Consider the following 21,926-nt stretch of genomic DNA (forward strand, 5'->3'; position numbering starts at 1 on the left):
AGAGCTTTCAACAGCCCCATAAAGTAGCATGGGTGCAACAGCTGAATGTGATATCCAGCTGCTCAAGGGTATGGTAAACAAGGTATACTTATCGTACGCAGTAGGAGCTGGCTCTGTTCATTTTATATTATATCCAAGGGTAGACAACAGGCATGTGAAAGAAAGAGGAACTTCAGGAGGATTCAAAGACAATGGCAGCCCCTCCAAGACCTCTATCTATGCAGCTGTGATATGAGAAATAATCTGGTGGAGACCAAGGGAAGCCTTAAAAGGTACTTTGAGTAGCAATCCAGATGCATTATATTCTGTTCCATGGTGGAGAACCTTAAGAAGGGTGAGATATATGCTTTGTCAGGAAACTACACCTGTTTGAGCTGCAAATTGAGACTGGTATTCCCAGGAAGGAGAAAGAGGGCATCATTGAAGTCATCAGATATAATTTCTGCAACCTCTGCTCCCCTAAGACAACTGACAAAGATGCGGCTGATAAGTTCCGGTCAGATATCACTAACAGTATCGGTCCTGAGGGTAAAGAAGCCATGGACACTCCCCTGGAGCTGAAGAAGCTCCACTCTGCAGCTAAAACCTCATTGACCAAGACCTGGCAAAGCTGTATGAGGAGGTGGTGGTGGAGGATCGAATACCCTCCATCACTGAGAGAGGGAATGATCACCATCCTGTATAAGTGGAAGGGGGAGAGAAATGCGACCAGAGAAAATAGTGGCCCCCCCCTCTCTCCTGAATGTGGACAGCAAGATCATTGCTAAGGTACTAGCCAACCTGCTAAAGGCTGCCATTGGACATATAGTTCATTCGGACCAGACCTGTACCAGTCCAGACAGCAGGATTGTAGATAGCTTAGACCTACTCAGGGACACGCTACATTACATCAAGGCTTGTGACATGTCTCACATGAGATTATACGCAGAGCACTGCAGAGTTTTGGGGGAAATGTTTTGTTCGTATGTTAACCTGATGAATCTTGACACTTACAGATTGGCTTGAAGTGCTGGGATGAGAGATGGCAACAGCGAGACAAAAGATTGAGCCTCAGACACCTGACCATTGAAGGAACAACATCTTTCCCATTCTACCATACATGGCCCAAGTGTGGTCACCTCTGGTTGGCGTCTGCAAGACTATCAAAAGGATAGTGTTTCACTTAACCTGTGGCTCCACAATGGACAGAGTAAAGCGAGCGGTTATGTAAAAGGAGCCCCTCAAAGCTGGGAAAGGGATACCCAATATCCCCATCATCCTGCAAACCTTCTTCTTTTGTAACTGCATCTGCAGGACCTTTTGGGAAAGAAACAATGGCTCTATGGGCAACTTCTTGTCTTGTTTTTTTCTCTTGGCTCTGAGGAGTGACCTCGGCCAGGACACTCTCTGGTTTTACCTGTATGTTGCCAGGTTTGTGATTTATGTTTCATGGTGTATTGTGTTTCGGCTGCACTGCAACGCAGTACACTTGAATGTAATGTCCTTTTATCTTGTAGATGTTTATGCAAATAAAGTATGCATTTTTCAATGAAAAAATGCCTCTCTTTTTTAAACAAAGCTGCTGCTGTCCACATGACATATATATTGCAATGTATTGCAGAGGTCCATCTCCTGGAACACTTGTCATATGAGAGATACTCACTCCCCCTGCTCCTCTTTTATGGTTCATCAGTAGAAGGAGAATTTTGAAATAATTCAGATTCAGAGACAGCAGAGTTTCATGTGCACAAAGAACTGAGAGCTAGAGGTTAGCTAGTTGATGTTATGGTTTTGACAAAATGTGGATATGACTGGACAGATTAGGAAATTTCTGTCCCAATTTTTTCCCTGTACAATGTTGGGAGGTATGGACAAGCCCTCATGTGTCAGAGCATGGAATATTAAAATCCACCTGCCCTCTGCAGCAGGAGAATACATTGTTAAAAAGATGCCATGACAGTATCTCCCGAAAGAAGGAGTCCCGGTCATAGAGTCACCTGCAATTCTGTTACTATTTGCTATTATAATATGGGTATCTTGTGGACATCCCTTTTCAGACTGCTAAAAGCAGTTGCCCAATGACATTTTATTGTTAACATTGACAAATGTTCTCCAACCAATTAAGTTGATCTAGATGCATAAGTGAGAGTTCTTGGAAAATAATTATTCTAATTTAAAAATTCCAGTAGCAGAACATTGACTGTTTGGAGCTCTCACCTCTTTATCTGCATTGGGAAAGAGATGTTGCTCCCAATGTTCTCCAGGTTACTGATGCTCAGCTGCAGTCCAGCATGGATCTATAGAGTAAAGGCATTAAAAAGACAATTGAAAACAGCTTGACTCCACAAAGACAGCCCAAATATTCTGAAGCATCCAGTAGGGTTGTAAACATTCAAATAAAAAATAAATACTATCACAAGTCAGAAACCATAAGAAGAAGTCAATAGTCAGCTCAATTAAAGCTGCATTAAGTGGATCTGACACCTCCATAGTTTAGGCAAATAATGTGTTAGCTGAATTGTATGCAGTATAATAATGGGCAGCACGGTGGCTCAGTGGTTAGCACTTCTGCCTCACAGCACTGGGGTCATGAGTTCAATTCCCGACCATGGCCTTATCTGTGAGGAGTTTGTATATTCTCCCTGTGTTTGCGTGGGTTTCCTCTGGGTGCTCCGGTTTCCTCCCACACTCCAAAAACATACTGGAAGGTTAATTGGCTGCTAATAAATTTACCCTAGTCTGTGTGTGTGTCTGTGTGTGTTAGGGAATTTAGACTGTAAGCCCCAATGAGGCAGGGACTGATGGGAGTGATTCAGTGCTGCGCAATTAGTGGCGATATATAAATAAATGGTGATGATGATGATGATGATGATAATGATAATGCCATATTATAGGAACCAGTGATTCACTAAGAACTAGTGACACCTTGAGGTAAGAAGTGTGTCTGTGACATCACTGGTTCCTATAGTATGAATGGGATACATTCACAGAAGTATGGATTAGATCCCAAATGGTTGCTTCTACTATAAGCTAACAGTCCTCAGAGAGAAACAACATTAATATTTTATAACTCATTGAAAATAAATAAATGCCTCAAGAAAAGGCTGTAGAACTGAGCCTTATCCCATGTTCTTACACCGACCATGCTTATCTATTATTATAGAACACAGATCTGCCACATGTCTCTTTGTAATACTAGTCTACGCTCCATTCCGTTCTATCATTTTCTCTTCTAGATTCCAGCTACCTTCCAGCCTGTGTATTAACCAGATCATTTACTGGAGTTCTGCCAATTGTTTTATGTGAAATATATTATTGGGCGATGCCTCTATAAGAGACCTTGACTTGACTTTATATTGAGAGGCAATATCATCACGGATCTGAGGAGTCCTAATACTAAAAAATATCTTTAAAGAGGATTCGGCTTATAGGATCACATTGAATCAATACATTGATTAATAGTATATATGAAACATCAAGTAATATTTTTTTATGTATGTCTATACTATTTATTATCATTTTTATCTCATTGTAGCGGATTGTTTTGTTAGATTGTGATTTTAACTTGTGTCTTATGTTTTACTTGAGATTGAAAAATAAACATTTATATTTGTAATTCCCTTGGAGATATATATATATATATACATACATACATACATACACACACATTTTGTTTACACTTTTACATTATATTATTTCAATTATACCCGTATATATCCTCTCTTCTGCATTGTATATTTTCTATTTATGTTTCTCAGGAACTCAACTTTGCTTCGCACCTTTAAATTGTAGATCAGGCACTATTTCCTTACTTGTACGTTAATTGGTTTTTGATAAAATGGACCCTAGTTTGCATGAGTAGGGAATTTAGACTGTAAGATCCAATAGCGCAAGAACTGATGTCAATTATTCGATATTCTCTGTAAAGTGCTGCATAATATACTGGTGCTATACAGATAAACAATAAATATTCTATTACTCTTCTCTGTTCGATCCCTCCAGTTCTCACCTGTATTCAATACCTTTCTGTTCCACAACTCACCTCTGTTCTGTTCTTCATGGGATTTCCCAACTCGCAAACAACAAGTTCAGTCTCATTTGCTTTTTTGGGGGAACAGAGTATCTTGTCCTTGGAATTATAAAATGGAATAATTCAAATTAGAAATGGCTATATGAATGCCCTTCATGCTCATCAACACAGGCCCTCTAATGTCTACAGTAAGTATCCTCACCCCACACTGTAAGGGGCAGATTCAATTCAGCATGAGGTTCCGCCGAACATCAGCGTGATGTCCGGGCATGCACATTGCTGCCTATTATGGTAAGGAAACGCTGCTCACTTATCTGCGTAGCCCTATGAGGAGCAAGAAGAAATGAGCAAGGATTCTGTGTCTTCAGCTAACCCTCAACTGCACTTACTTTCCTGACTACAGCAGGGCAAACATTTTGCCAATGACTATAAACTAATGACAACACTGAGGCAACAGTGTATATTCTTCCTTGTGTAAGCTACAGGCACAATGTAAGTCCATCCCCCAACCAAAACAACCTTTGCTCAATTCAATGCCCCCCTTATTTCATACAAGCCAAGTCATAGTTAATAACTGGTACCTCCTAATGACCACACCCATTTTCCCTACAAAACTACACACCTCAGCTTCCCCCAAAACCTGCATGTAGTGTGCCCCAGACGGGAGCAAAACATGCAGCTCAGCTTCGTAGGCTCCTTCTCCGAAGTTTGTGGCAATGAAATAGACGTGTACAAGATTATCAACCCCGATAACAAGAGGTTCTTCACTCCTTGCAAAGAATAAGTAGAGTCGTTAGTATAAAAAAAAAAAAAAGAAAGGAAAGATTTTTAGTTTATCGCCATCAATTGGATCAAAATTACCAATTAAAAAAATTGCATAAACTTATGATTTCAGTCACTTATAGGACCAGATATTATGAATAGAAAGAAAGCCAGCACTCCAGAAACCCTTTCTGCTTTATTAGAGAAGACTTAAGTTTTATTGAGGCCTAATAACGAATGTGTTTGTTGCTCATAAAATACATGGATAAACACATGAGCGCAAGTGGAACATAAGTGTCTACGCTGTGTGCCTGTTAAATACACTATTTTTAAACGCGACATTTTTTAGTGTAAATTAGGCCCTCTGTGTATCAATCAAACAATGAAATGTAGGATAGGGGTTATATATGTAAATAAGGTCAATTTTGTACAATTACCCTCTTTTATCATGTAAATAACAATCAGTTTTCTGGGTCCAGGGTACCAGAATAACCTGGTGTAGTATCAGCGAAACACTTAGGAAGACAAGTAGTTGCCCTAAATAATATGCCTAAACTAACACAGGCCCAAGATAATGATTATTTTCCCATAGTTGTAATGACATAAAACGGGTTGGGTACAAAATGCTGATTGCGATGGCACCGGCGACGAGAACACCGTCAGGAAAAATCCGACGGCACTTTCTATGCATGTCAGTTGCCATAGTAACTTAAACGTCTCTCTATTTAAAGTGGCAATAACGCTTTAAATAGAGAAAAGAGAAAAGTTGAATAAATAGAGAAAAGTTTAAGGGCTAGATTTACTAAGCTGCGGGTTTGAAAAAGTGGGGATGTTGCTTATAGCAACCAATCAGATTCTAACTGTCATTTTGTAGAAGGTACTAAATAAATGACAGCTAGAATCTGATTGGTTGCTATAGGCAACATCCCCACTTTTTCAAACCCGCAGCTTAGTAAATCTAGCCCTAAGTCTCTATTTAAAGCGCCATTGCCGCTATAAATAGAAAAAAGTTTAAGTCGCTATGGCAACTGACGTGCATAGAAAGTGCCGTCTTTGCCAGGGTTCGGAATGTAACACAACCAGGTCGGTCATCTCTATTGTCACTTTTCTCGTTGGTCTGCATTTGCTTTTTATAGTCATTGTGCAGATCGGATTTTTCCTTTCGATGTTCTCGTCGCAGGTGCTATCGCAATCATTCTGATGACTACAACTGCATAAATCGGGGCATTATGAAGAGCACTTACCAGCTACCACTCAAATGCAGGTCAGGAATACAGACCTTGTCTTCACCACAGTCCAAAAGGATATGAATCTAAAACACAAGGAAAGGGGAGTAATCCTGTAAATCCTGTAAATGTATCTGTACACACCAGACATGTAAATAAAGAATATAGAATGAGCATTGTAGAATGAAAGTGCAGCCCTCTCAATATTAGCAATCACACAAGTGGCCAGATGACTGCCTCCCACAGGACCAGAGCACACACTGGTAAGCAAAATTACCACTTCAAAGTCTACCTGCTACCGCTTTTCCACTAGACCCTTATATTACAAATTTTACTTTTTTTTTTACTAAAATACTACTTGTTGCAGAGTTTTGTTGGAGAACAGAGTATATCTATATTGATTGTATGCTGCTATTCCTAGCAGAACCAGACCAACCCCTCATTGCTGCCTTAGGTATTACTAATTGGTTTATTTCTCCAACCATATAATTAATTGGAGTACTATTAATACTATTTCTACTATACCCGATTCAAGGAAAGTGGCTCCATCGACAATGCTACGTATCACAAGCAGAGAATCAGGTCTATATAGATCCTACCCATTTTCTCACATTACAATCTAGTCACACAATGTATGAATGATAGCTGCTGTATGTCGGCTTCACTCTCTTTAACTGTTCCAGTATGGGTACACATTATAAAAATTAATCTACTGTTGAAATTTACAACAATGTCCAGCGTGGATTGTTAAAAAGTTTTTTTGAAGACGGATAACATCATTAAGTCCTAGTCTTCCTTGTGGCTCAGTGGTCCATCCAGGATCAGTCTGCATAATCCACAGCTCCAAAACAATGGGGAGGGCTGGCACTTCCTAACTTTTCTGTACTCTTTAGCTGCAGCTTTGGTTTCAGCTAGAATGTTGGCTGGAATGTTCTCAAAGAAACTGTGCCATCCCTTTGGAGGCTGTGATCAGTGGATACCATGCAGCCCTTTAAAACTTGGTCTCTGACATACAATCTATTTAACAGGCTGCAATGGTTTCCATGCAAACATGCCTAATTGCTGGGTGAGTAGCCAGGGCCAAATGTAAAATCTTCCCTTTATGGAGGGATATTAAATGGCTCCCCTTTACTCCTCTGTTCAGTAGCCCCAACATTGACAGCTATCCTCATTTTCAGTCACGACCTATAGGCAGCTAAAGAGATAGAAAACTCCCCAATATGTAGCAAGATGATGAACTACATACACAGCTGATCAATTGAAAAGTTATTTCTTCCAACTAGTATTTCTACAAGTGTGTCATGAAATTTAGTTGCAGTTTCCATTCCTCCTTATATTATTGGAATCTGACCCTTTAGAGGACTTATTATTGTCTGAGAGCTTCTAGAAACATTTTTAACCCTATAATTGTTGCTGCACTACTGCGGTTAGCCCACATTCAGTAAGGAATGCTCCCATCAGTCACTGCCATCTTGACATGTTAAGCCATGTACTTACCCGTATTAATGGGTTTAAAAATAGGAACATGAGTCTATGTTTTTCAGATCTGCAAATAACCCTTATAGCTGCTATCTTAGAATACCTACACAGATAAACACCAGTTTTGTGCCTTACGGTACTTTGTCAAGTGTGATCATGTGTATTGCTATATTCTGTAATGTCACAATTACCATCCAAGAAAATGGAAATCTTGCAAACTTCTGTTCTGAACAATTCCTAATGTATTTATAATATATGACACAAGTTCACATGCTGTATGTATTGATATGTTTATAAGTCCAAGTGATTAACATTGATATTTTACAGTGCTTGGGAATTTGGTTCAATTCCTAACTGTATGGAGTTTGTATGTTCTCCACATGTTTCACATTGGACTCCCTCCTGTGGCTCCTAGCTTCCTCCTGTCGAAGTCAGCAAATTGGATAAAGTCATTTCAATTAAAGTCTAGCAAACTTGGTTGTCTTTGTCTGAAAAGATGCGTACGGTACGCTTTGACGTACAAGGGCACGCTACGGCGTGAAAGGGCGTACGCATCCACTACACGTGGCAGCAACAGTAATTGGTCTTTTACCATACATTCGCACAAACACGCATACTTATAAAATAGTACACATTATTGGTAGTTGCAACACATAGTCAGTTATGTCGAAATATAGTAGTATTTATATGTTATATCAGAGTTACATGCATATTAGGGAAATACACAGAACGGGTTAAAGGAATAACATCATGAGTGGTATCATAATGAACCTTGTTACATATCCTACTGTTTGGTGCGCTCTGCGAGGGAATCGCAGAGTGCATACGCAAGTTATGAATGATAGGGAATTATGAACTACTTAAGACTAAGGAATTCTGGCGGGAAGAGCAGAGCATACCCCCTGCAGAGATGACCCCCTCCTTTGGATTCCTTAGGATGAACCAGCCAATGATTGACGACCCCTTGGACATTCCTGAGACCCGGACCAATAGATGCAAGCCATACCATCTTCATTGTATTACTGTACTTGATTGTGTATATAAGCAGCAGCTTGTGATCCAGAGTGCAGACTTCTTGTCCCCAGACTTCAGGATTGAATGACTGCACTGGATCCAGAGCGCCTGCGATAAGTAACGGCTGTATTTACTATTACATCGCTTGAGCATATTTTTTCCACTTATTGCGAATAAATCTTTGTGCGTTGGAAACACAAATCGAGGTTCGACAATCGTTATTGGTTAGCGACAATACGCACATTACAATTTGGGGGCTCGTGAGCTTTGGAGGTTTCGTTGCCGATGATACGCAAGACCAACGGATTTCGGTTCCTCAACAAAGGGTGGAGACGCGTCATAAACGGGTAAGAACGCATTGTGTTCAAAACCTGAATTTTACTCTGTGTTGTGAAACCGAATGTCCGTTTTGCATTATCTAGGGCACGCTAACTAGAACCTAGGGACAAAAGAGAAAACTGTTTCTTTTTTCTGTCATTGTGCGTTTTAACTGTATTGCATTGTTTAGCGTATGTGTACTTCCTGCTGTGCGTACGCGAACTTCCGGTAAACTTGCCACGTGGTTAAACAATCGTGTTGATAGTTATTATACATGCATAGTATAATTACTTGTGAAAGCCTCTGAGACATTATTACTATTGTTGGGAACTTTTGATTTTCTGCGCAGAAAAGGTGTATAGTGTGTGATGTTGTAACGTAGATACACTGTTTTATTGTTGAGGTGCTCAGTTGCTGTCTGACGAGGCGGATTGCCCAACTGAAGGACGGTATACAGGGCAGGTATACCGAATGCGAAAACTGGGTTTTCGCAAAGCGCTACCAATAGATCGCAAGGTTTGCTAATAATTAGTATTGGTAGGCAGTGCGATCCGGTCGCACCGTTAGTGCGAATTGGTGAAGCAGCTAGGAGGAATTATACTGGAAAGGCAGGTTGATTGTATCGACTTTGCGCTCCCAGCGATAATAAACTCAGCAGATTTTGTGGTTTAGCCAGGGTATCGAGGAGCTGATAGCCCTTGGGGCCCACAGTGATATTTCTGTATTAGGGATCCTCGCCAGGGGCGAGAAAAGCGAGTGAACGCGGCTAAAGGAAATACGTTCACCGAGGATTATAGATCTCTAGCGGTGAGTATAGCAACAGAGTTGAAATTATTAGGTGGAAAGAACAGAGCATTGCGGTGTGTCTGTATTTCACATTTGGCCGGAAGGAACAGAGCATTGCGGTGTGTCTGTGTTCCGGGTAGAAGGTATATTGTTCAACATGGGTGCTAAGCATACGCTAGAGATGGTCAGTGTACTGCCTAAGGAAGGCCCTATTGGTTCAGCGAGGTTTCTCATGTGTAAGAAGTATGGTGCATATGCAACTGTGTATTGTGACACGTGGGTCGGGATGACCAAAGCTTGTGATAGGCCTTTCCCAACAATAGGGAGTTTTAATGCAGAGGTACTGAATACTGTAAAAGATAAAATATGGTTGATCAAGTCAACGAAAAAGAGAAATAGACATAATGATTGTTTAAAATTGTGGCAAATGGAAGGTAACACGTGGCAGAGCAGCGAATACAAACCGGAAATAGGCGTGGCGAAAAGCGCGCGCAAGGTGGATGTAACCATTGAGAAGCGTGGCGAACTCAGCGCAAGCGCGCCCCCGCCACCTTATGTGGCGGGAGGGGTAAGTACAGCCGTTGTTAAAACTGAAAATAGAAAAATTACTAAGTTGTACCCTGTTTTAAATCAGTTTCAATCAAGTGTATCTGAAAACGAAGATGAACCCACTGTGATTTCGGCCATTGCCCATGCTGTTAATGTACTAGAGGCTCAGCGCAAGTATGAGAAAATGGCTGAGATAGGTGAGAGTAGCGTGATCACTAGGAGTGAAAGTGTTCTAAATCTAGGGCCTGTAAATCCTGTAGCGTCCCCTGAAGTTAGTGTACCAGAGGGTGTGTTCCCGGTCCGCACAATATCAGTTCCCAATGGGAAACCGGATAAGGATGGTGTAGTTCCTTTAAGAAATGTTACAATGCATTGTCCCTGGACTAGATCAGAATTACGTTCCATTATGACTGAATTCCCAGATCCTAGAAAAGAGTTAGCTAAATGTCAAAAATTTGTTAAAGACTTAGGGAATGCTCATGAACCAACCAGTAAGGATTGGCGGGTAGTGTTGAGGGCGTGTCTTCCTCCCAATACTAACATACAAAAATTTATTGGAGATTGTTTGTTGGAGGAAGATGACACCCTGACTGATGAGATTAACCAACGGAATATAGAACAAATTGTCAAACACTTAGCCATCTGTTTTCCAGTAGTAGTAAATTGGAGTAAGATTTTCACCATCAAACAAAAAGATAGTGAAACTGCCTCAGATTACTTTGCTAGAGCTATAACAGCGATTGCACGATTTACTGGGATATCCAACATAAGTGAGGACCCACATCACAGAGAGGTAGCTGTAGGGGTACTGATGGATGGCCTTAGGGAAAATTTAAAGACGAGAGTACAAACCACATTACCTAATTGGAGAGGCGTCACGGTAGACTCCCTTAGGGAGTCTGCTGTGGAGCATGACAAGAACCTTTTTAAAAAAAGGGAAGAGAAAAGTGATAGGTTAATGACGGTAAGTATACAGGCTCTAGAAGGGGTGCATACACGACCACCAGCATACAACCCATATAACAGGAAATCTAAAGTGATCAGGTGTTTCAACTGTAACGAGGAAGGACATTACGTTAGAGATTGTAATAAAGAAAGACTCAATACACATAAGGGTGGGTCACATAGATATCCTCCAAGAAAGGATTCACATAGACTAGAAGACTCACATCTACCCGCGCATATTAAGGCAGCAAATGCTGCGCGGGAAATCACTAGTCAGCGCTAGGGGTCAGGTCATACCTGTAGTCTACAGCCAGTGAGGTTAACTGAGAGTCAGAATGAAGAACCAACAATGATAGTTGACATAGCTGGCAGGAAACAAACTTTTCTTGTAGATACAGGGGCGGCCCGATCTGTGATAACCTCTCCTTTCAATCTACAGGTGACCAGCAAAACTATTCCAGCTATGGGGGTGACGGGAAAAGTGTTACATTATCCTCTAACTAAACCCGCCGAAGTTACTATCGGGCCTCTGCATACTAAGCATTCGTTTCTCTTGGCTGCAGCGGCTCCTACTAACTTGCTAGGGAGAGACTTGTTATGTAAAATGGGATGTGTCATATACTGTACTTCAGATGGTGTGTTCCTAGATACACCCGAGAGGGTTGCACATGAGGTACAGGACATATTGGACACCCCTCCAAGGTTAATGTTACACTCTCCTGTTATAGAACAAAGTCCATCTCAAGTAAAGGGGATGTTGCTGGAAATACCAGGTTCCCTATGGACCAGAGATGGACAGGACACTGGACTGATGGCAAACGTAGCCCCTGTCATGGTCAATCTAAAAGGTGGTAGGATAGCTCCAAAAATCCCACAGTATCCATTAAAACCGGAGGTGGAACTAGGGGTATATCCTGTTTTTGAGAGGCTGTTACAACAAGGGATTTTAATTCGTACAGCCAGTACAGCAAATAGTCCCATTTTCCCTGTGAAGAAGAGTGGGGGGAGGGGCTATAGATTAGTCCAGGACTTAAGGGGAATTAACAAAGTTGTTGAGAGCCAATTCCCCGTAGTACCGAATCCAGCTGTCATCCTCATGCAGATTCCACCGTCTGCCAGTCATTTTACTGTCATTGATCTATGTTCTGCTTTCTTTTCAGTCCCTCTTCACCCTGACTGCCAATACCTTTTTGCATTCTCCTACAGGGGAGTGCAATACACATGGACCAGACTACCCCAGGGGTTCATTGACAGCCCCAGTATTTTCTCCCAAGCCTTACATGACTGTTTGCAATCCTTTCAACCCCACAATGGGTCTGTTCTAATTCAATATGTGGACGATTTGTTGTTGTGCTCTGATTCTTTTATGTCATGTTTACATGATACTAAATTGTTGTTGCTTCATCTTTCACAAACAGGGCACAAGGTGGCAAAGGATAAATTACAGCCATGTCAGACTAAGGTCAAATACTTAGGACACTGCCTCACTAAGGGGCTAAGACACCTGACAACCGACAGAATTGAGGCCATACAACACATGACCCTGCCGCAGAGCCAGAAGCAGATTCGTACTTTCTTGGGGATGTGTGGATACTGTAGGTCCTGGATCCCAGGTTTTTCTATTCTGGCATTACCATTGCAGGAGCTAGTCTCTTCCTCAAAACCAGAACGTGTCGTACACACAGAAGAGTCGGAGCAAGCGTTCTTTAATCTTAAAGATAGTCTGACAAAAGCACCTGCATTGGGAATACCTGATTATGAAAAGCCTTTTGAGCTATTTTGTACAGAAGCTGATGGCTGTGCAGCAGGTGTCCTCACACAGAAACATGGTGACGCCAGCAGACCGGTAGCATACTACAGTGCACAATTAGACAATGTGGCAAGGTCACTCCCAACATGTCTCAGAAGTGTAGCAGCAACGGCCCTTCTAGTAAGTAAGAGCGAGGATGTAGTATTAGGACATAATTCAACCATCTATACACCCCATGCTGTATCAGCTCTGTTAAATTCAGCCCAAACCAGACATGTTTCTTCAGCTAGATTCACAAAGTGGGAACTAGCCCTGATGGCACCCTCAAACATCACCATCAAACGATGTAGCACCCTAAATCCAGCTACATACCTTCCGTATGTGTCTCAAGAGACACAAAGGGTGGGAGGTGAGGAGACCCTGGTTGATGATGAGTTAGGCAAGAATACTGACACGCATGACTGTATGGAACACCTGAATCAGACCTTTACTGCAAGGCCCGACATATGTGACACCCCCTTAGAAAATGTAGATTTTACGTTTTATACAGACGGAAGTTGCCATAGACAGACAGAGACAGGAGAGCTATGTACTGGTTACGCTGTTGTAGACGATCAGGATGTGGTAGAAGCTGAACCCCTTGGTCCACCTCACTCAGCCCAGGTGGCGGAACTAGTAGCACTAAGGAGAGCGTGTGAATTGGCAGAGGGTAAATCAGCCAACATATATACTGACTCTAGGTACGCCTTCGGGGTAGTGCATGATTTTGGGGCCCTTTGGCGTCTTAGAAACTTTACGACAGCAGCAGGTACACCAGTGGCACACTCACAACACATAAAAGGACTTCTGACAGCGATACAGTTACCCAGAACAGTAGCCGTCATAAAGTGCAAAGCCCATACCTTTGAAGAAGACCCAGTGTCATTGGGCAACAACAGGGCAGACGAAGCTGCTAAATGGGCAGCAGGGCAACCTATGACTGTATCGACCGAGACTATGATGGTTTTTCAGACATTAGACACGCAGAAATTAATTGAAATGCAAGATTTGTGTTCCCTGCAGGAGAAGGCGGTCTGGAAGGCGAAGGGATGTGGTCAAGAGTCCTCAGGACTCTGGAGGGATGGACAAGGTAAGCCTGTAGCTCCCCGAACATACTATCCAAGCCTGGCTGAAGCAGCACACGGCCTGACTCACCTGGGTAAAGAAGGTATGTGCAAACTGGTGAGAGCATACTGGTGTGCTCCCGGATTTTCCTCTCAAGCTGGTAAGAAAGCAATGTCATGTCTTACTTGTTTGAGGAAAAATGTTGGGAAAACTATTCCAACTGAGCCATCCCACATCCCTCCTACAGACGGACCTTTTCAGGTAATACAAATTGACTATATCCAACTACCACCGTGCAGGAATCTAAAGTATGTGTTAGTGTGTATTGATGTGTTTTCCGGTTGGGTAGAAGCATATCCGGCAGCCACTAATACTGCTGTGTTCACTGCAAAGAAAATTGTACAAGACTTTGTGTGTAGGTTCGGTATCCCTAGAATCATTGAAAGTGATAGGGGTACCCATTTTACTGGTGATGTCTTCCAAAATATGTGTAAACTCATGGGAATCAGTAGCAGACTTCACACCCCTTACCGACCACAAGCCAGTGGTAAGGTGGAGAGAGTAAACGGTACTATCAAGAACAAACTAGGTAAGATAATGGCTGAAACTGGGTTGGCATGGCCTGAGGCTTTGCCGTTGGTCCTCCACAGCATTCGAACCACTCCTAGACCTCCTCTTAATCTGTCCCCCTTTGAGATACTGTTCGGACGACAACCTCATTTGATCGTGAGTCCACAAGACGACTTAAAGTGTAATAATGAAGTGACTGTACAATATCTTATAAGAATGAGTAGACAGCTGAAACAACAACAACAAAAACTAAAAATGCTGTCACCTGGTATGCCAGAGACGAACTGTCATGATGTTGAACCTGGAGACTATGTTATGATCCGCAATTTCTTACGTTCAGGTTGTTTAACAGACCGTTGGGAAGGCCCGTACCAAGTGCTGCTGACCAGTACTACATCACTGAAGGTTGCAGAGAGAGACACTTGGGTCCATTCCACCCACTGCAGGAGAGTCCATAATCCGGAGAAAGTGCAAGACAAGACTCAGACCGACGACAAAGAGCTGTCACTTGTGAGCCTGTTCCGGGAGACCTAAAGCCTGCAGTTGGGACACCTGAACCAGAGACGTTACCTCAGAACTATCTTTCCAGCGATGGAGTGGCGGTTTTTGTTTTTCTTTTGTTCCAGGATTTTCCTTGTTTTTACTTTTTCTAGGACATTCTATTTTTGTGAAGGAGAATGGAGGATGGAGGAGAGTTCTGGGAGTGATACGGATGAAATGGAGGCCGAAGAAAAGTTAATAGGATATCCTGAGCAGCCCATTATCAAACTTGGTCCAGGGGTTATGAAAAGGTCTGCTAGCTCAGGAACTCGGAGGCAGTGTGAGGGGCTATTGTCTGATGAGTATTGTATCTGCAAGTTCTGCAACTCCCTAGTTGACGAGAGATGCATCCAACGATGCCAGTCCCCCAGTACTCTGAATATAGGCGGGCATCCATTGGAGGATTATCACTCCCTGGTGGGTAAGGTGCTAAACCAAACTGAGTGTTGGGTGTGCTCTCACGTGCCTCAAGGGCAGCATAACATAGGACTAGTGCCATTCCCGCTAAACATATCCGAAGTACTCGAATTAAGGGGTGGGAGGCCCATAGAAGGGAGGTACAATAACACTAGGTCCCCTAGTCTGACGCTTCGACAATACTCCATAGGCAGATCTTTGCTGTGCCTAAACATATCTCATGCAAAGCGCCTGGAGAATTGGGAGGCTGACCTATCAGATCAGACAATGGCTCGTCACACTCATTTTAGAGAGAGACTCACAAGGTCACTACTAGGCAGGAATGCTGATGTAAGTCACAAGTTAGGGCGTATAACCAAACATAAGAAGGTATCTATTGGAAAAGTCTCTACAGATAAATGTGAAAATATCATTAATGCCGACACGTGTCTAGAGCAGATGGAGACACTAGGCATGGGTAGTTTTATCAAAACTCTGTGTGATATAATTCATGGGCATACTGTTACTTATGTTCTCCCTGATGATGTGTATTTTGTTTGTGGAAGGAAAGCTTATTCCTGGGTGACTCCGAGTTCCAAGGGCTTGTGTTTCTTAGCTAAACTGGTTCCTGAAATCATGACTATTACTCATGAAGAAATGGTAGATATTCACAAGACTACATCACCACCATACATACACACACAGTATGAACACCGTGGCAAGAGAAATATGATTCCTGGTGAGGAACCCATAGCTACAAAATTGATTAGTGAAACTGCTGGTTTCCAAGTTATGGTTGCTCTAGAACTCACCAGGACCGCTCGGGGAACATTAAACTTTAAATATATCCAAGACCTAGCTAAATTAATAGATAATATCACCGAGATGTATGATGACACTTTCAGGTATACTGGAAGGGAGCTACAAGCGTACAAGAAGGAGTTGGTGCAACATAGACTGGTACTAAATTATCTCACCTCTATTACTGGTGGGTACTGTGTGACACTGGCCACCCAGTTCGGTGTCAAATGTTGCACGTACATTACTAATAATACGGAAGACCCTAAAGAGGTTATAGACCGGAAGATGGATGAAATTTTGCAGCTGAAATGGGAATTTCGAAAGAGCCATAATTCTTCGTTATATGAGGTCGGGGAAAAGGTGGCGGGTTGGTTCTCATGGTTGAACCCAGCAAAATGGTTCTCCGGTCTGGGGGAGTGGGTACAGGAAATGGTTGCTAGTGTAGGTAAGCTCCTTCTCCTTATACTGGGTGTCATCTTAGCAATTGGTTTAGTTGTCAAATGTGTTCCTACTGTGTTGAAGTGTGGAAAACGGTCTCATGGGAGTAACACTAAGAAAGAGACGGAAAGGGTGGTACCAGATACCGAGATCATGGTCTGTGAAGAAGTATTGTATAATCCTGAACTTGAAACGGTGATTGGGTGATAGTTTATTACACTATCAAAGGGTGGAACTGTCGAAGTCAGCAAATTGGATAAAGTCATTTCAATTAAAGTCTAGCAAACTTGGTTGTCTTTGTCTGAAAAGATGCGTACGGTACGCTTTGACGTACAAGGGCACGCTACGGCGTGAAAGGGCGTACGCATCCACTACACGTGGCAGCAACAGTAATTGGTCTTTTACCATACATTCGCACAAACACGCATACTTATAAAATAGTACACATTATTGGTAGTTGCAACACATAGTCAGTTATGTCGAAATATAGTAGTATTTATATGTTATATCAGAGTTACATGCATATTAGGGAAATACACAGAACGGGTTAAAGGAATAACATCATGAGTGGTATCATAATGAACCTTGTTACATATCCTACTGTTTGGTGCGCTCTGCGAGGGAATCGCAGAGTGCATACGCAAGTTATGAATGATAGGGAATTATGAACTACTTAAGACTAAGGAATTCTGGCGGGAAGAGCAGAGCATACCCCCTGCAGAGATGACCCCCTCCTTTGGATTCCTTAGGATGAACCAGCCAATGATTGACGACCCCTTGGACATTCCTGAGACCCGGACCAATAGATGCAAGCCATACCATCTTCATTGTATTACTGTACTTGATTGTGTATATAAGCAGCAGCTTGTGATCCAGAGTGCAGACTTCTTGTCCCCAGACTTCAGGATTGAATGACTGCACTGGATCCAGAGCGCCTGCGATAAGTAACGGCTGTATTTACTATTACATCGCTTGAGCATATTTTTTCCACTTATTGCGAATAAATCTTTGTGCGTTGGAAACACAAATCGAGGTTCGACAATCGTTATTGGTTAGCGACAATACGCACATTACACTCCCATAGACCAAAAATCATACTGGTAGGTTAATTGGCTTCTCACTAAAATTGGCCCTAATATGCATGTGTGTGCATGCGGTAGAGAAGTAGATTGTAAGCTCCACTGAGGCAGGGACTGATGTGAATAAATAAACATACTCTGGTTGTAAAATGTTGGCACTACATGAAGAATGTAAACAAGCCTCCGACAATGAAAGAAACAAGATGCCATTTCCAATGCTTAGTATTTTGCTAGCACAGGAAGTTTTACATTTGTGACTATTTAAAATTATAGCATTTGTAGTTCTAGGGTGTAAATAGAGGATGTTACCATCATAGCTGTAAAATAGGCCTTGATTATATCTCTGCGTCAAGACCATTGCATAGGTAATCCGTACCAGTATACATTGCAACAAGAACAACTTAGAGGACACATACTCAATGTCTCACCTGCTCCTGCCGAAAGGTATTTCCTTGTATTACCAGAGGCAGAACGCTTGAAGGTTGTCTACTCATTTGACTGACGTTGACACTAACAACAATAGGACTCAGTTTATCCTTAAATTCAATTTCATCCTACAAGAAATTGGAGGATCGTAAACAGCTATTGGATGACACTGGCTGAGCAATACACCTGTCTTGTAATAGTTACGTGACATATATACCCGTAGGTAAGCTGTGAAGTTATTGCAGACAGGATCTGTGTTACTCTGCAGAGCTATGGGGGTAGTTTTGGCCGGCTGAGAGGAATCACTGAAGAAAGTTCTGCGTAGAAATCTGTTCTTTTGGCTGTCCAGCTGGATGTTTGCTTGGAGACCTGAAAAACAATGAGACTATAAAGGAGGGATACAGGAGGAAGGCAACAAATCAGTATGAACTGAAGGAAAGAGAATTATGTCGAGATGATGTTTGGGTCACCAGAGAGGTAGCAATGTACTAGAGGCAATTAGGGACTAGTTTAGAAAGGACTAAAGGGAGAATGTTTACTTATAGACCGTAACATAGCAATGCAATATGGTGGTCATTGACAAATAAGAACAAATTACTCAAGTAAAAATGAAACTGGTTGACAATGCTGTTTTTGATGAATAATGTAATGGGATAACTCTTAAAACTAAATGTCTATCTACAATTTTTTCTATTTACTTACTGCCAGTTTTAATGTCCCGATTCTAGAGATTTCGATTAAGAGAATTTTTTTTGTAAATAAGGTTAAAGATGTGTTGTTTTTAACTGTAATTTTTTCTGATGAAAAAAGTTGGCAAATTGATGTTGAAAGAATACCCATTACCCATTATAAAATGGTTTTTCCACCAAATTCAGGGTGCAGCTTAGCAACAATTAAGATCTTTAAAAATCAGAGGAGGTAGAAATCCTCCACCAAACTCAAGAAAAAAAAATTCTGTTATTATTATTAATGTTTATTTATAGGGTGACACAAAATTCCTCATCGTCTTACAGAGCCATAGTACAATAAGGGTAGACACAACACAAGTAACAATAAGTAACACAAGTGACAAAGAAAAAACAAGGGTAACGATACACAAGTGGTATTACAAAGGCTAATTACAAGGATGGGTAGCAAAGTGCAGGTATGGACATAGCGGAGGACATGAAAAAGTCAATATCCAGCAATGCATAAGGGAGGAAACAGTGTAGAAGTTGAAGAGGGTGACACAGAGGGGAAGATAGTGAGGTAGGGGGCCATGGGGAGTAGTGAACTGGTAGGATTTGGTGAATAGGTGGGTTTTTAGGGAACTTGAAGCATTGAAGGGTGAAAAGGGGTCTGGTAGATCAAGGGAGAGCACTCCAGAGGTGTAGAGCAGCACAGGAGAAGTCTTGAAGGTGGGAGTGAGCTCTAGTTACCATAGGGCTGGCGTGGCAGCGATCGTTGGCCAAGTGGAGAGGGCGGTTGGGCGATGAGATTGGAGATGTAGAGGGGAAGGAGAGTGTGAGGGCTTTTGTTGGTGAAGGTGAGAAGTTTGGATTTTATAGGGGTTAATTAGCCAGTATAGATATTTGCATAGAGGGGAGGCAGAAGTAAAGTGGTAAGAGAGGAAGATCAGTCTTGCAGTGGCATTAAGGATAGAAGAGGAGAGAGATTGATGATAGGGAAGCCAGACAGGAGGTGGTGGTATTAGTCAAAGTGAGATATGATTAGGAAGTGAATTACTATTTTTGTGTTATTGAGGTAGAGAAAGGGTCTAATCTTGGTGATGTTCCGAAGAAGGGAATGACAGTAATAGTGTAGGACTGGATATGTGGAGTGAAAGAGAGGGTTGTGTCAAAAATTATACCCAGGCAATGCAATAGGGAAATAGCGGAGATTATGGTGTTGCCAGCTGTAATTTAGAGTAGGAGAGGGGTGGAGGTTCAAGACAGAGGGAAGATAATGAGTTCAGTCTTGGACATGTTTAGAGAAAGTATTGTACATCCAGGAGGATAAGGTGTTAGGGTTAGTGTAGACAAGCCGTTGAAGCATTTTGGAGGTGAAGGGGAGGAAAGATATTGGGTAATAGTTTGACAAAAAGTCAGTGTGGGAAAACAAAAGAGTGTGTTTAAAGGAAGAGGGGATAAATGCAAGTGGAGATAGCAGCTAGAGGGGGGAAGGGTGGAGTGAGGAGAAAGGCACAGGAGGGGCCTGACATGAGGAGATTTCCAATCTCATGGTATTAATTTTGGAAATATAGAAGATGGCAAAATCTAGAGCAGTGAATGAGGGGAAGGTGGCGAAGGGGTCCCAGAGGTTGGAAGATTGGAAGGAAATAAAGACATAAAGAAGGATTGTTTAGCGAAGACAAGATCAAATCTGTAGGATAATATGAATTAAAAGTGGAGGAAATTAGCAAGAGAACAACATTTCCTCCTACAGCATTTGGGTATGTCTGTTGGGGTTTGGTACACAAGAGGCTAACCAAAGTGGCAGAATCAATGGCAGAGTTGGAAAGGGAGACAGCCTGATTGTGGGAAGTTCAAGGTGATTAAAGGAGAGAGAAGTGTTTCAAGCAAGGATATCATGGCTGATGAGGATTCGGGTGAGGGGGAGAGCAGGAGGCAAGGAGAGAGTAAAGGAGATGATGTGGTGGTCAGTGAAGCAGGAAGGGAAAGTTGAAGTAGTCAGAGGTGGTGGAAAGGTGAGAGAAAACAAGATCAAGGGAGTGGCTGAGGTTGTGGGTGGGGGAGGATGACCATGGTGAAAGAGCACATAGAGGATGAGAGGGAGATAAATTTGGTGCCAGCAGCCTCATTGAGGTTGTCAATGGGGATATCGAAATTGCCTAGTAGTAGATAGGGTAGGTCTGAGAACAGGAAACAAGACCTGGTGGGCGGTAGAGGACCATGACACGAAGGTGGATTGGGAGGAAGACACAAATGGAGAGGATATTAAAGGAGGAGAGAATAAGAGGGTGAATGTCCCCTGTTATTATATATTGGATGTGAGAGAGTGTATTATTAGAATTGGACAGAGATATAGCACTTTGTTATATCTATTGTTCTTGACTTAAACTAAGGATCTGCAGTGACTTCTTTAGCAGCGATTTTTAAAATACTTTTTATAATTTTACAATTAATCTATATTATTACTTTAGCGCCTGAATATCTTGGTTATGTTTTTTTACTTTTTCCACTTCTGCCATATAAAATGCAGTCGTATTTTACATATTTCTTTTTCTGCCTGAATCAGCAGTCCACATTAAAAAATAGGGAATTACCATAGGAAACCACTACAACAAAATTTATTTTTTAAGATTTCATGAAAAAAACAATTTAAGGACTAAAGAGAAATGACAAAAGAACATTTTTGCATCCTAAATAAATTCTTGGAAATAGAAAAAAAAATAATAATTATATAGTCGATTTATACAACACATATTTAAGAATATTTTTAGGATTCTCCTTATAGAATAATCCCCTCTTGGGCGCCCCTCTGAAATAAATGTGCTCACTTATTGTCTTGGGTAGACTTTTCCCCAGGGCTTGGATGCAGACACGCAAAGTGAAACTAGAATAATAAGAGACACATCAGTTACTGCAATGTCCACAGAGTCCACATTCAATTACCCCTGACCTACCAGGATCAGTAATGAGTGACCTGCTCCTGATAAAGCTTACAATCTAATGAGAAAAGGGCACAGAGATGAGAGGAAGGATTGGGACAGTTGTGAGGGTGCATTAGTGTAG

General features: G+C 41.8%; 1 protein-coding gene across 2 annotated transcripts in view; it reads right to left on the minus strand.

Annotated features, from left to right (window-relative positions):
* ITGA2B (integrin subunit alpha 2b) overlaps positions 1-21,926 on the minus strand; it is a 73,207-nt gene that overhangs the window by 12,184 nt on the left and 39,097 nt on the right. For both annotated transcript variants that reach the window (XM_075177302.1, XM_075177301.1), the window contains exons 17-23: positions 21,692-21,747; positions 18,410-18,561; positions 18,195-18,320; positions 6,016-6,083; positions 4,632-4,779; positions 4,022-4,108; positions 2,197-2,276 (exon numbers count right to left, since the gene is read on the minus strand). In XM_075177302.1, the coding sequence (XP_075033403.1) occupies positions 2,197-2,276; positions 4,022-4,108; positions 4,632-4,779; positions 6,016-6,083; positions 18,195-18,320; positions 18,410-18,561; positions 21,692-21,747 (717 nt within the window). The remainder of the gene's footprint in view (positions 1-2,196; positions 2,277-4,021; positions 4,109-4,631; positions 4,780-6,015; positions 6,084-18,194; positions 18,321-18,409; positions 18,562-21,691; positions 21,748-21,926) is intronic.

Source organism: Mixophyes fleayi, chromosome 6, assembly GCF_038048845.1.
Source record: "Mixophyes fleayi isolate aMixFle1 chromosome 6, aMixFle1.hap1, whole genome shotgun sequence".
In the NCBI taxonomy this organism is placed as follows: domain Eukaryota; kingdom Metazoa; phylum Chordata; class Amphibia; order Anura; family Limnodynastidae; genus Mixophyes; species Mixophyes fleayi.